At 34.7% G+C, this 14464-nt stretch overlaps 1 protein-coding gene across 5 annotated transcripts in view; it reads right to left on the bottom strand.

The window, feature by feature from the left end:
- The window catches only part of LOC113492131 (rap1 GTPase-activating protein 1), a 276804-nt gene that overhangs the window by 129617 nt on the left and 132723 nt on the right, over nt 1-14464 (bottom strand). For 2 of the 5 annotated variants that reach the window (XM_026869458.1, XM_026869499.1), the window contains exon 1: nt 10235-10607. The exons of 2 other annotated variants lie outside the window; for them this stretch is intronic. Coding sequence is in view for 1 of the 3 variants with exons in the window: in XM_026869499.1 (XP_026725300.1) it covers nt 10235-10260 (26 nt within the window). In the remaining 2 variants the exon portion in view is untranslated. Of the gene's footprint in view, nt 1-10234; nt 10608-14464 lie in introns of those variants that run through there. One more of the 5 variants, XM_026869466.1, reaches the window with a different exon arrangement.

Below are 14464 nucleotides of genomic sequence, written 5' to 3'. Positions count from 1 at the left end.
GCTATCGTACAATGACCGCATACACAAAATAGCGGATCAAAGTAAAATATTCATAATTTTGTCCGACAATGAAGTCATACGAACCATCTCTCCCCTAATGAATAAAAAAAATAATGGGTTTTGTTCGTAGCAACAACCCCATGAAAATACATCATTTTATTATGAACGAGTCCTTATGTTTAATCAGAAATTGTATGCATAACCTATTGGCCCATCGACAATTTGAATAAACGTAAAATGTGCACTTTATTGTCCTTTAATATAATGAATGCGTTAATATTGTTTACATAAACACCTGGTTTCCAGGCACATTCTGTAGAAATTACAGAAATGCATGGATACGATGAAAGTTTTATGTTGGAGAGTATATTATTATGATAAATAGACGCATGCCATTTCACTAGATTGACGTTTTTACATGATTATAACTTGCGTTTTCTGGCCTACTTGAAGACTGCAGTTGTGGAAAGGAGACGCAATGCATCGCCGCGAGGTGTAGACAACTAGACAGCTTGATATTGAGTATTTCACAACAACAATGAAAATGAATAAATGAAAAGTAAAAATTGAATAAAAAATATACTATGCTTATTTTTTGCTTTTAAAGAAATACGAAGATAGGCGCTTCCAAGATGGTGTTGAAATGGAAGTGAGGATTATTAAACAACGATACTTGTGGGTATTTAAAACGTGATAGATCCATTGAACTCTTGAGACTTCAAAGGAGGCAATATATTTATTTCATTATTTTAAGGAGAAAAATAAGTTAAAAAAATGTAAGACAAAATGTTTCGCTGATTTAAATTCATCATTGATAACCATCATCATCATCATTACCTAGATAAACTAGCCTTCTTGGTTGTAACTAATCCTTCTTGAACTTCAAAGGTAAATTCTAATTTAACTAGCAAAAAGCTTTACGTCAGCAATTAGAACACAGTCGATCTAAAATCAAGTGGAAACAATAGGAAATCATATAAATTAAGTTCGTTAACAGATCCTTGAAAGTTCCTGTTACGTGTAAAGAAAATTATTCGCTCAGAATAGAACAAAAAACGTTTTTATTAAATCTAAATCGATCGAATTCCTCTCTTTTTTGCATTTATTTGATCATATAACTGCTATTGTCTGCGGATAAAATAATCGTTTACGTGTAGAAATGTTGAATACGAGAATTAAATTTAGCGTCTTTAGTCCGCCTTTCAGTCTTCAAAGCTTTCCTAACTGTATGTAGTAATTTATTCTTTTTTCGTGAAGATAATTATCTTCAACGGGATGCGCTGAAGTCAGTTCGACTGGTAAGCCTGCCACTGCGTCAGCTTATGATTAAGGACTCCAGTTGCGTCCGAAACTAGTCGGGATTTTAATCCCGATACATACGCGGGAGTAAACCGTTGTATCTTTTAATTATGTTGGACATTGATATGCCCAAATACATGGTTCAGAGAGAAACCAGTCCCGTACAAGTTAGACCTAGTGTTGCCTGTATATATGTATATTTCGTATATTTATAGATATAACTATACTATCTAAAACCTTACGCGTTTGTCGGCTATCCGATAAAAACAGTTTTAATTACTAATTAGGATCAGATATCTCTCAGATTAAGCGGATTATCAAATGCAAGCGAATAGCCGATAAGTAGCGTTAATTACCATCTTCGTATATATTAGCCTTTTGCAGGCAAGGGAACTTAAATTTCCGATATGCGATCACTTTAGGACGATTATATATGACATTGAAAAACATACCTACTGACTGTGAATTTAAAGTACATAATTGTTTGAAAACAATTGATATCGAGAACGCCAAAACAAAACACTTCAAACTTTTTTGTGAAAGTCTTTTTTAACGTTAGGAATCGAATAAAAGAGTTTTCACTTAATGTGAAAAATCTGAAAAAAAAACAAGTTGCTAACTACATTTCCAGCCGCAATTCGATTCCTTTTTTAAAATGTTATAGCATGTTTGACATCGCGAGTCATTTGCAAGTCTGCTAGCAAACGAGAACCGAGATTTTATAGTTTTATAATCGGGATCATTGGACTCATTACAGTACTGATCGTGTTTATAAAGGTTAATGCTGGTATGTAAGAAAATAGCGGGTAATTAATTGCAAATGCTATTCCTTTGCGGCATTTATTTAAAAGGAAGCTTATGTGTCCGTATGTGCTAATCTTGATAAACCGATTGATTTAATTTCTAAAGAATGTAAACGTTCACATGTAGTTGTACAGTTGATGTTGGTCGATGGAATTTGTACCTTTTTTATAGTGTTTTAAAGTACATTTTTAAAAGGGAGATAGAGAAGTATGTATGTGAAATGACAATATAAGGCCTAAAAATAAAAATATATTACGCTAAGTGTGGCTTAACTTAAACAAATAATTTATTTTGGAATAAAGCTTTAATCTAGAATCCAAATTTCAAGGAGCAAAAAGTTTGGTTTCAAATATTTAGAGGAGGTAAAACTTTTGTGGAATATGAGAACCTCATTCTCATAATATATTGACCTCATGGGAACATCAAAAATTTAAACTACACGAGAGTAACTTTGGACCACACAAACAAAACTATAATATTCAACTTGCAAGGTTACCTAAAAGTTCTAAAACCAAACGATTTATGAGAAAATTGAAAAAAAAAACTGAATTATTGATTTCAATTTATTCACAGAAATATGTAATCAATTGTAGGTACGTCACACATATCACATTCAATAAATCAATCAACAACTAGTCTTTTTAAAACAGTTTAATATATCAACAAAAAAGTCTTCTATTCGTACATGACTAAACAGAATCTTCGTGCTATTAATTTTATCGCGGTCCAATCATATTCGGTATCGACAAAAAAAAAAACAAATACAGATCGCATGTTGAGCTTAATAAAAACGAATAAGCGGCCATTGTTAATTTGTTACACAATACTTGGCATTCAAATGAAAAAAAGAAACAAAAATAATTCTATTTGAAAAATAGAAAAAGGAGCCACGAAAAAGAAATGTAAGTAAATAATTCAATAATGAAAACAATTTTTTAATTTTAATTAATATGCAAAAATCATGGATTATTGATGATTTGCCATCCGGAAAAATAGGGTACAGGGATAGAGAAATCACATTTATCTTCAAGTAGGATATATCATCACTTTTACATCATCATCTTTTTTGAGAATGCTGGAGTCGACATTTCCAAGCGAGGTATTTCAGTAACCTTTACTTAAGATAAGCATGCGGAATGACAAGATACAGCAATAAATCATAAGTGATCCATACATGGTGAACGTCGGCCACTTGTCATCATATTGTACCGTATTGAAAATTAATTCATGTGTGTCAAGTTTGGAGGGAGAGAAAGGGTTCTTATTAGCGGCTTCTCTCATAGTCTTATTTGAGCAGTACTGCGGAATGCTTCTTGTTGCATAGTACGTCTTATATTTCTTAGTATTGTATGAACTATGCTTTTTTTCATAATTAAAATTAGTTTGGACTAACCAAAAACAATTTAAATAAAATAAAACAACTTATAACACCTCTGTCATTATAATCCAACCAAACTTTCATTGTACTGGATTTATAACCACATTTAAATTACTTTTTCTAACACAAAGGCATTAAACATTCGACAACGGACAGCCCTAAGATAAAAACTGACAAAGGACGCATTGAGTGACAACCCGGGAACTGATCCCCTCTCTTCACAAAATAAACTTAGTCGTAAACGGAACCCCTTATGCCGATTTTAGTGCTCGACTAATAAATAAACTTATTGGATTGTGGGGAGACGGACAAAAAACATACGGGGTATTCAATAATAACTATATTACTATCACGCGTGCACAGAAACACTATTTATCGGTTCGTATTTCTAATAATAAGAGTTTTGCGCAATTGTGTATGGACTGTATGGGATGGCGACGAGGCTAACCTACGATTATTGAGTGTAATGATTGAATCCCTGAATGACAGATGGTAACACAATGGAGCGTGCAGAATGCCGTATTGTTGGGCCAATTCCGAACGATTGCAGTATTGGGGGCATTTTTGCGTACTCACGAAACATTTGCGGAAACTTCTCAATAACTCAATATTTTATCACATAACGATGACAGTTACGGATTATGCTGAATAGTGTTGATTATAAAATGATTTATTGTTGCAATCGAAATTACAATGAGGATGTTTAAGTGGGCATTGCTGTAGTTACGGCCGACAATAACTAATCGATTCAAATTCGATGACAGATTGGTAAATCGATTGCTATGAAATGCAATCGATCCTTCAAATGCGTCATATTTCACCTAACTAACGTTTTCCAATTTACCCTCTCGAAAGGGATAAAAAACTACTTACAAAAAACAATCAGAAATTTTCTTACGATATTCTGAACAAAATTCTTTCATTTGATGAAATTTCTCTTGCGGAAACATTAACCTTAAATTAATTCAGATCTCATTTAATTTATTCATCTAATAAAATTTAATTGCCACCTCACTCTACCGCAGAAAATAAATATAATGAAGATGTAGAAAGCATAACTATCTATTCCTAAGGTGAAATCAATGTGAATGAAAATACTGACTGAACACCAATCATCGTTGCGTGATGCTCTGGCAAATGATCTCTTGTAAAGATTATTATATTAATTGTTACATATTGGAAACTCTTTGATACAGAATAAAGAATTTTTCTTTTAATTGTGATAATAAAGTAAAAAATCACTTGACAACAAGCGTGAACGTATTTGACCGTAACGAGAATGTGCCATATTGTGTTTAAATCACCGGGGTTGTATTTTTATAGGGTTATTAATTTATTTTCTTGATAGGTACTTAATTTTAAAGGAAAATGTAGGCGAATCGACATAGACGGCAAAAAAAATACAAGCCGTTTTATTTTACAATTACTATTTTATAGTTCGTCAAACTGGTTAATTACCAGTCTTTAAGATGCAATGTGATAAAAGGTTAATAAAAGCTTTAATATCAATTTGAATATATTACTTATTAAGTATTTAGCGCCAAAATGTAGCCACTAAATATTTATTTATTTAAATGAATACGATTTTATGGCTTAACAAACACATTTCTTGTTTATGTCAAGGTCACGCCTGTTGCAAAGTATCCTTCATTTAAAAAAAATCAAAATAAGATGTTACGGCAAACAAATATTATCAAATCAAATATCGTGACTAGGCTCACATACAAAGGCCATTAAATTTTGGCGCCTTTTGCTCTGACTATACAATGAGAGGCACAATCTCTTTTAATTGGCTTATAAATCATTGTTATGAAATCGGTCGTTATTGTTATAAGTAAGAAGGGAGGTAGTAAAGATAATAAAAAGAAAGGAAAAGAAAAAGGTAAACCTTTTAACACAGATCAAGACAGATGTTACGCACTTGTCAATGCGTCTTTATTCTAAGAGGAATTACTGCTATCTGCTTAGGAGCTCATGTATCTGGGTTGAGGAGGCCGGATAGGCAGTCGCTCCTTGTAAAACAGTGGTACCTACCTGCATTCGGTTAGATCGGAAGCTGACACCTAACATAGATGGGAAAAACTTAAGGAAGAAACTTCTACTCAATCAGTAAAAATTGCAATTATCGAATATTAAAATTACTATGACTCAGTGAACAGTGTTAGTCTTTTAATATTTCCCGAAGTATCATTGGTACCTGTTTTTTAAAACTCAACAATTTAATAAATTAAAAAAAATCAATGACGCCATTTAGCTGCACTCGCTTAAAACAAAAGACAGTCGATCTTGTACGATCAATTTGCGTGTTCCAAATAATACAATGATGTGAATACATCTTTTAAATGTTTACTAAATCGTTACGAGTGTTTAGTCACGAGTATTGTTCGTAAACAGATCACAACATAACACTGATTACCATACGGTAAGCGTGATGACGTATTGCTTTCCCCTGTACATTTATGCTGCGTGGTAACAGTGATCGCGTTATATTGTTTGTTATTTCATGTTTCTTATAAAATGTACTATGATGTGTTTAATGTTTGATGATTTGTAAAATGCGCGTTATTAAATACATTTTAAGGTTGAATTTTCTAGTCGGTTCAAAATGTACGCTTCAATGTAAACTTAACGTCCTAAACTGGGCAAAAGTCTCCTTAATACTCAATAGATCACTGTTTTTGGGATTTCGTCTGAATCCTTGACATCTTTTTTTTTAACATCAGACAATGAAGTCCCAGTAACCTCTTTAAAACGATAATTATTGAATACAAGTCTAGGTGGTATCTCAAATAAAAAACATGACGAAAATCATTTTTAATCAAAACCTACGGTTTGTGACATGAGGAAAGAATAATAATTTCTTGTTACCAAGATTTACGAGCTAAATATCTCATTAGCTAACACGACAGATGAAATTGAGGAAATTCATTCAACATATTACCATCACACATTTGACAAACACCACTTAATTCTGCGGTAGGTGTCAGTGACCGAACATGGAGTTTCTAAGCATCTTGTGGTAAACCATATTAAATTATTGAAAAGAGCAATTCATTGAGAAAGTGAATTGAACAACACGGCACCTTTATTACAAGGTGGTAAGGCTCAATTTCATCGATGCAAATGGCAAACCATAAACGTACTTTCCAACATTTTGCACCCGTCGATTCATAATGCTGCCCATGTGTGAATTCTTGTAAGCGTTGAATCAAATTGCTTTAATTAGTCATAGAATGGCTGTTATTCTGACAACTTTCTGTGAATGAGTTCCAATTGTTTATTTAACTAATAGCCATCTAGGAAATCCCTGTCTAACCTCAAGCGAAAATAAAAAGCAAAAAGGACGTGCCAGTGTTAACTGATGATGTTACGAAACGCAAATTACTTATGTTAATAAGAGACAATTCGCAAAGTAGAACAGACAACTTTCACTTCAGGTCGATCCCTAAGGACTAGAGTGAGGAACTCATTATGCGAGTGTGACCCAATTCACCGCGATTTTCTAATGCTAAACAGGATAGCAACCAGTCTCCGGTCTATATGAAAACCTGTTGCTTTAAGAATTAAGCGGCCTCTCTTCCCTATTTTTCGGCCCGTAACGATGACACACATGGACACCAATTTAACAGTTAACCAGTTACCAAAAGTTGTTAGAATCGTCACATTATTTGTCAACTTGATTTGTTGAATGACATTTCAGATAATTAGCTTCATTAAATACAAGATTTCCAAGATACACGTATATTTTTTATTACATGCTAATTGATAACCGGTCTTTTATTAGCAGTGGATTAATTAGTTTGGACATGAAACATACATTGTTAATGTTGATTTTCTTTCTCAATACGTTCAAGTCAAAATTCGTTTCAAGTCAAGTAGTTGCAGTGAATGACCTCGGGGTTGAAGAATAGCAGTTGAGATGAAATGATTCCTATGTGACTGACAATAAGGTTCACAAAACGACAAGTAATTTATCAGTAAATGAGTTAGGAGCACTTTGAGTGGTAAATACGCCCGTGGGCGAGGACATTGCATGTGATTCATTGCTCACTGACGTCCCACTCTCGAATATCAGTGTGGACAAAAACCGCAATGATTTATTATTTCTTAAAGTAGCAATTTTTTTGAACACTTTCGTCGTTCGAGAACACGTTTTTGACTTAATTTGAGGTCGAAAAAAGTTACGTGATGGGAAAATATCAGGATAAGACTCGACGGAATGTAATCACTCGAAAGAGTTAAAAGTAGGCACTTAAAACATTATCAAAATGCAAAGTGTCGTTATAAATGAGTGCGGTTTCTGTTCTACAAAAAAAAGTAAGACAAACTAACCATAAACAAGACGTTTTTGAAATTAGAAGCGTTGTTTATGCTTCGTAATTTTGAATTGTTTTGAGGTTAATGCTCAACTTGAGAATTTAAATACAAGTTTATTTAGTTCTACGCATTTTTGTTGGCTATTATATCGTCTAGATATGAATAGTAGTTTAATGTACTGTTTTGTTTATTCATCCTGTTCTTTAAAAAAAAGTTCTACATCCTGTTATTCATTTCTAACAGTGTTAAAATATACCTAGCGTATAGCAATACTAAATTTACCAACTGGTACTCAACAAGCAAGCTTAACCCAAGAACTAAGAAGTGGACATTATTATCTAGTATTTAAGCCACTATCTGTTGTTTAAATTTTATCAAAGTATTATCTAAATTACAACTTAAATTAACTTAATTTCTTATCTTAAAATTTACATAAAGCATTAGTATTCTAAATGGGAAAAGACATTAGACAAAATCCCACACTGGTTGAGTTGAGACTAGTTTGTAACGAGTGCCTAATCAATCATCCGCCTTATAATGTTTATATTGGCGCGCTAATGGCCCAGTTATCTGTCGTCGATAACTCGATACATCGATACTATACGTAGAATCGATACGATACATAATATCGATAGTTCCACAAACAGTCGACAACGAGAGTTCCCGATTATGCGTGGAAGTGCACAGCTGGTTGGACCATGCACATGCATATTCAAAGATCAGTCAGTTTCCATTTTGCGTGCGTAATCGGAAACGCATCGGAACGTTTGTTTGCCTGTCAATCAAATTGAAACTTTAAATTCGTTGTCATAACATTCGAATTGGTTCGTTAGCGAAACATTGAAAAATGATTTATTCATTTCTAAATTACTCCGGCGTGGAGGAAGAGGTTGGCCGCATGGGGAGCAAAAAACCGGTCAAGTGCGAGTCTTGCGACGCTGATCGTTCCGTACATATAAATTAAAGAAAAAAAAACAGTCACTCATAAAATTTATGACCGTCTCAACCGTTAACTATTTGATGCTACAGCGGCAACAACGAACAATAAACATCGAAAATCTCAACAGTCCCATATTAATCGGATTCCGTTCTCACCCTTTATGTCCGAATCCCTAAAAACGCGCAAATTAATACAATACAGTGTACAGGCGTTAGAGTATGACGGTGATATGGGTATGCTTGCGGAAGAGTGTGATGGATGCCTGTCACGAATCACGATATCGTCAGGTGCGTTACGTAAATGTTGGGTACTGAGCTAGCATGTCGAATCGGGGAACATTGAAGTTCGTCCAGGGAATAACGGACTACGTAATAGTGTTGTAATCAAACCGAAGGGTGACTTTGCTTAGACACGGATTTCGGATATCACAGAATCACAAATGATTCATTAAATTAACAAATGAATATTTGTGACGTGTGTCATGGCCGCGGTCCCCAAGGATGTTGTGTATCTCTCACCGCATTAATATAAAAAAAGGTTCAACGTTGGTATCTTTTTACTATCAACTGAATTATATGTATAACAAATAGTCAAGGTAATTAATGAATAAGTAATTAGATACTACTTAGCACCTATTCTTCATATTGTTTTTCATGGCAATATTAAAATTTATTACACTGAAGTAATCATTAAATTTTATAATTATCTACTATTTATTTAAGTAGGTTACAACGTTTCCTCACACTTTCGGGATAGAACAACTAGTTTCGGAAGCAAACGTAGTTATCAATGATTTAATGAATATTATGCAATCGCCTCACGAGAGATATTATAATAGGCAGCTAGATTAACTAATACCTACGCTTTGTAGTTAGTACAGTTAGGGCATCCGTCACAGTTACTTAAAATTATCTGATGTAAGTAGATACTAGCCATACTAGGTAATCCATGACGAATGAAACCTATCAATACTTATACAAGTATCTAGTATTACCACATTGTATCTGGAATAATAACATGTTCCACCAATTTATCTCGTGCCTAGGCCCTAGGTTACCAAAACGCGTGGGAGTAGAGAATCGAATTTATTCCACATAATGTGGGTAGCTCAACTTGATATACCTTCTCGAATCTATTGTTAGATATTGGCAGGTTTACCAATCAATACATAATAAGATTACAGAGCTGATCAAGTGTAACGAAAAATGCACTGTCTTCCTGCAAACCTTATAAGGCATAAAGTACCCTATAACAACAACAAAGAGTTGAAAGTTACATTTTAATTTAAAATTAGACAACGGTCCTATCCTATGCATTATTGACACATCACCTTCATCAAACATGCATAATAAAAAAAACGTGACATTTTAAAACCTTACCTTCGAACACGTTTAATTCTATTCACATCATTAGAATAGTATCAATATTTAATCGACAACACACAAAACATGCTTAAAGATTTCTTTAAATTAAGAAAATAAAAAATCATCACTAACCTGTTAAAAACACTGACGATCACCATAGTAAACAATCCAGCAAAATTATATTTAAACTGTAATCTGTATTAGCGTTTTAATCCATTAACACTTATGCGACGCAATACAAATCAAGCACATTTTCACCAAAATGCACATTATTTTCGAGTCAACATTCGATAATATTTGAATTTTAAAATAAGTTCGATGTTCGTACGGTCACATCACGAGCACCGACACCACCACACGCGACGAGTGACGTAAAGCAACTGAGGCGCTGATTGGTTGGTCCGCGACGCGGTGCAGGCGCACGACGAGTGTCGGCTTGTCGCATCAAGCGCTCGGCTTCGCTCGGCTCGGCGGAGATGCAACGCGTGCGCATACACCGAAACAAATGAAAAGAATACGCTGATGATTTAAGTTTCAAATCTCGTTTGCTTTGGAATAGATTCATTATCAAATTCTGATTTTATCTGGAATAAAACTTTTTTTTATTTTGCCTGATAGAAATCTTGATGGTCATAAGTAGATACGATTTTAAGCGCAGTACTTTATAAATATTTTATAAATTACATACTACTTTTTAGTACCAACCTAACATTACTCCAATTCACACAAATACACCAACACCGAAAGCTTTTACACTATCATGCTATACTCGAAACGTTGGTTCACGAAGGCATAATTTTTCAGTGTGTTAGTCACCGCTCACCTGTCTTATAGATGCTAAAAGCAACAAGCCTCCTCACTCAGTTCTGCGACGCATACAAATGTCCCCTATCACCTACCTACGAGACGTACATCACTGCATTTAGTACTCATAGAATAGAACAGAAATGTATTACAAGCAATATGTTTGGGGCAGTTGTAGGGCTATGGCGAAATCGTTGTAATTATTACTGGTCTTGCTCGAAGCGCGGTTAGTGGTAATGACATAGGATGTCTGGATGATACCTGACAAGCTATGTCTGTGTAGCTTACATTAGAGACTAGTAACACTATAAAGAGAAAAGATGATCCGCGCTGATCGAAAGTTCATAATAAAATCAACTTAAATACTAATTAAATTGCGAAACAGATTTTGTATAACATTATCGATCCTAAGTAAGATTCTTAATCGATTCGTAAAAAAACGAAAAATTATTGTTTTATTGTAAATTACAGAAGTGTTCTATTCTAAGCTTGAGTTATAATAAAAAAGGACCACACAACGAATCGCAGTAAAACGGTTTATCAATGACAGCAATCAAACAGTTGCACAAATAGATAGATGCTTTGCCCATAGGCTGGAAACGACGATTACTGCAATAGTTGGTATTCAACTGGCATCCTATAAAAACACTTGTACTTTGTATATATACATTCTATACCTGCAATGAAAGCTCATATTTGTTCGCCAAATTCCAAAAAAGTCATACCTTTTTATTTTACCTCTATTAATTTCAATATTTGCTCTACATTCAGTCTGGGTTTCTTTTCCTGTATTTTAAAATAGATGTACTTTTTGTTGCAAGCTTTTTCTCTGATACTCTTATTACCAGTTCGACACAAGACCGCGTAAGCCTTGTTACGACAGTCGTTTGTCTATACACGGATCTCGGGTTCCTAAAGCAGAAGAGAGATGGAGAGATTACCTACAATTGGACACGATGAAGTATCTATGATAAGCAGAACGGGGTTACTGTGTTAGTAACAATATGACTTCATACGCCTTCGAACCTTGGTGACTTTTTGTGAAACTGTACTTGGGAGTTTGTTGCTTAAACAGCTAGAGGATAGATGCAGTTTTAATGTTAGAGCACTTATAAGCATTTCAATCCACAGTTACTTCTAAAAGAAGCTTTATTAGTGTTAAAAATATATGAACTTAGTCTAAATTTAATTATTGACTTAAAACATTACGTAGAAGTAAGCTCCTAAAATTGGCGAAAGAGGAAATTCGAATCAACACTAGTCTTTCACAAAATTATTTGTCACCGATTCCACTAATGCATACAATTCTATTGGCGAAGTAGTAGTAGAGTGATGCGATGCGCGTACGCATGTCTGAGTCAGACATCATCAGACATTCAAAGGCGCGCGTGTCCGTGGTGCGAGCCCTATGGGCCACCACCGGAAAGCATCTTAGACAAGCATGATCCATTTATATCTAAAGATAAAATCAAACGTGACGAGCATTATTGAAGATCAAAACAATGACAGCTGATAAATGATAATATATTTTATTGTTTAGAAATGTAAGGAGTTCTACAATTGGAAAGGCTCAAGGCTGTGGATGTTTTTGTGTGCCTCAGTTTTTATATTTGTAGGTAGTGTTCACGTCATCAAGAATCGCTGAGTTTTAAATTAAAATTTTGTCGAAGGATTTTTTAGCTGAGCTTCGCTAAGCAAATAAATTTGATCAGATAAGAATTTAATTTAAATTGAAACTCATCTTAAATTATCGCGGAGTTAAAATGAAAAACAATATGCGCGCAGATTATAAAATATGACGGTACTTACTTCCCGCGACACAAAATATTCCTGTGAATAAGTTTCCATACTCTTTACCTGTCATTAAGAAGAGTCATTGACCTTACTGTTTCTTAAATAGCCATTTAGAGTTCCCTTACAAAAGGTCCATTTCAAAGGGTCACGGTCTAGCCCAACCCATAATTAACTCACCATGGAACTTCAATCGTTTTCAAATACCCATTCGGATGTCGGCAACCGTTTGTGTACCGTTAGGGTCCTCTTGACATTCTCATATTTGTTACTTTATGGCTGTACCGTAAGAGGCCAATGGGAAGTCAAATTTTTACGCTTACCGTAACCCCGACATCAGAACCGCAAAACAGCAACTTACCTGGAAAAAGACGAGGCAAATTACATTTAGATGAATCGCTCTAGTTTCTGCGTGGTTAATTCATTGACTCCAGTGAGGTCATTGAAACACTATAATACCAAATTACGATGAATGTGGCAAATTTTACTACATTTCCATTTCTGTCCGTGTATAAAGCGTTATTGCGAAACTATCGTTAAGTGCTGCGTTTTATTAGAATCAAATAAGGGTATAAAAGATGTCTGCACAAATAAATAGATAGCTCAGAGCGCTCCGGACGCCTCCAAGAATTCACATTATTTCCAACACGATAAAAATCCAATATCCTTTGAAGAAACGGTCCAAGCTATGAAACAAGCGAAAATACAATTTTAATTGAGATGACAACTGTGCTGCCAATAGAAAGAAAGAAATCGAATCGGTATTTCTTCAGCTTTGTACCTACAATTTCGTATTGCAGCCATCAATTTGTGATTAAGCTGTATGCAAAGTCACGGCAGTGTTCCCAGTCCTTTGAGTTTCTAATGCAGCCGCCACTATGACAATTATCATATGAAATTATTCATACAGTATCAAGGTATGCATCAAGTTGCGCGGCCGGTTTTTGCAAGAGGTCATCCTACCAACATCCGATCTTCAATTGTTTTCTTAGTAACTAGTTCCAAAATCTCGTTTCAGTGACCCATTCCGATGAGAGCGCGGTCGAGTTTGACCTGCACAATGTCAATTTACATATTCCTGCCATTTCATATTTGGAAACGAATTACAGGTTTTATGCAAGTATTAGAAGTAGAATATATTATCAAGCGTGTGATTTTAATAATTTGACCTATTAGAAATAGTTGTTTGATTATCATTATTAGAAGCGGCAATACATCATTTACGCCCGTCAATTCTTGAGATATTAGGGCACTTATCTTGATTATATTACTACGGGTGGGTGGTATGATTCGAAAACGCAAGTTTACAGTTCGACATACCGCAGAGCCAACCAACAAAGTTAATAACAATAAATCACAAGATAAACTCTTGCATCGAACTTTCTAAAACCAATTTACGAAGTCACGTAAGTAGGCAGTAATTTGGCGTAAGCCCTAAGTTGCCCTGAAGCTAAACAGCAATTTGGTACACGCCTTCCACAGAATGGAATGAGCCAATAAACGCAGTAATTATACACTTAAGAAATGCGCAATGGACGATACGGGAGAAAGCAAATGGGATTTGATAGTGGCCGCAAGTAATATTGGTAATACTTGGGCTGGGACTATGGACGGATTGCATGGCTAATGTTTGATTTTCGGTCAAATACTAGAGGTGAAGTAGGCCACATGATTTGATAACTACAGCTTATTGGAAGGAAACGTTCCGAAACCGCTGTGGAGATCTTTGTCATACCCGAAGGCAATAAATGATGGACAAATCTTTAT

This window comes from Trichoplusia ni, chromosome 1 (assembly GCF_003590095.1).
Source record: "Trichoplusia ni isolate ovarian cell line Hi5 chromosome 1, tn1, whole genome shotgun sequence".
In the NCBI taxonomy this organism is placed as follows: domain Eukaryota; kingdom Metazoa; phylum Arthropoda; class Insecta; order Lepidoptera; family Noctuidae; genus Trichoplusia; species Trichoplusia ni.
Note: the sequence above shows the minus strand (reverse complement) of the source record. Positions and strands in the feature narration are given on the sequence as shown.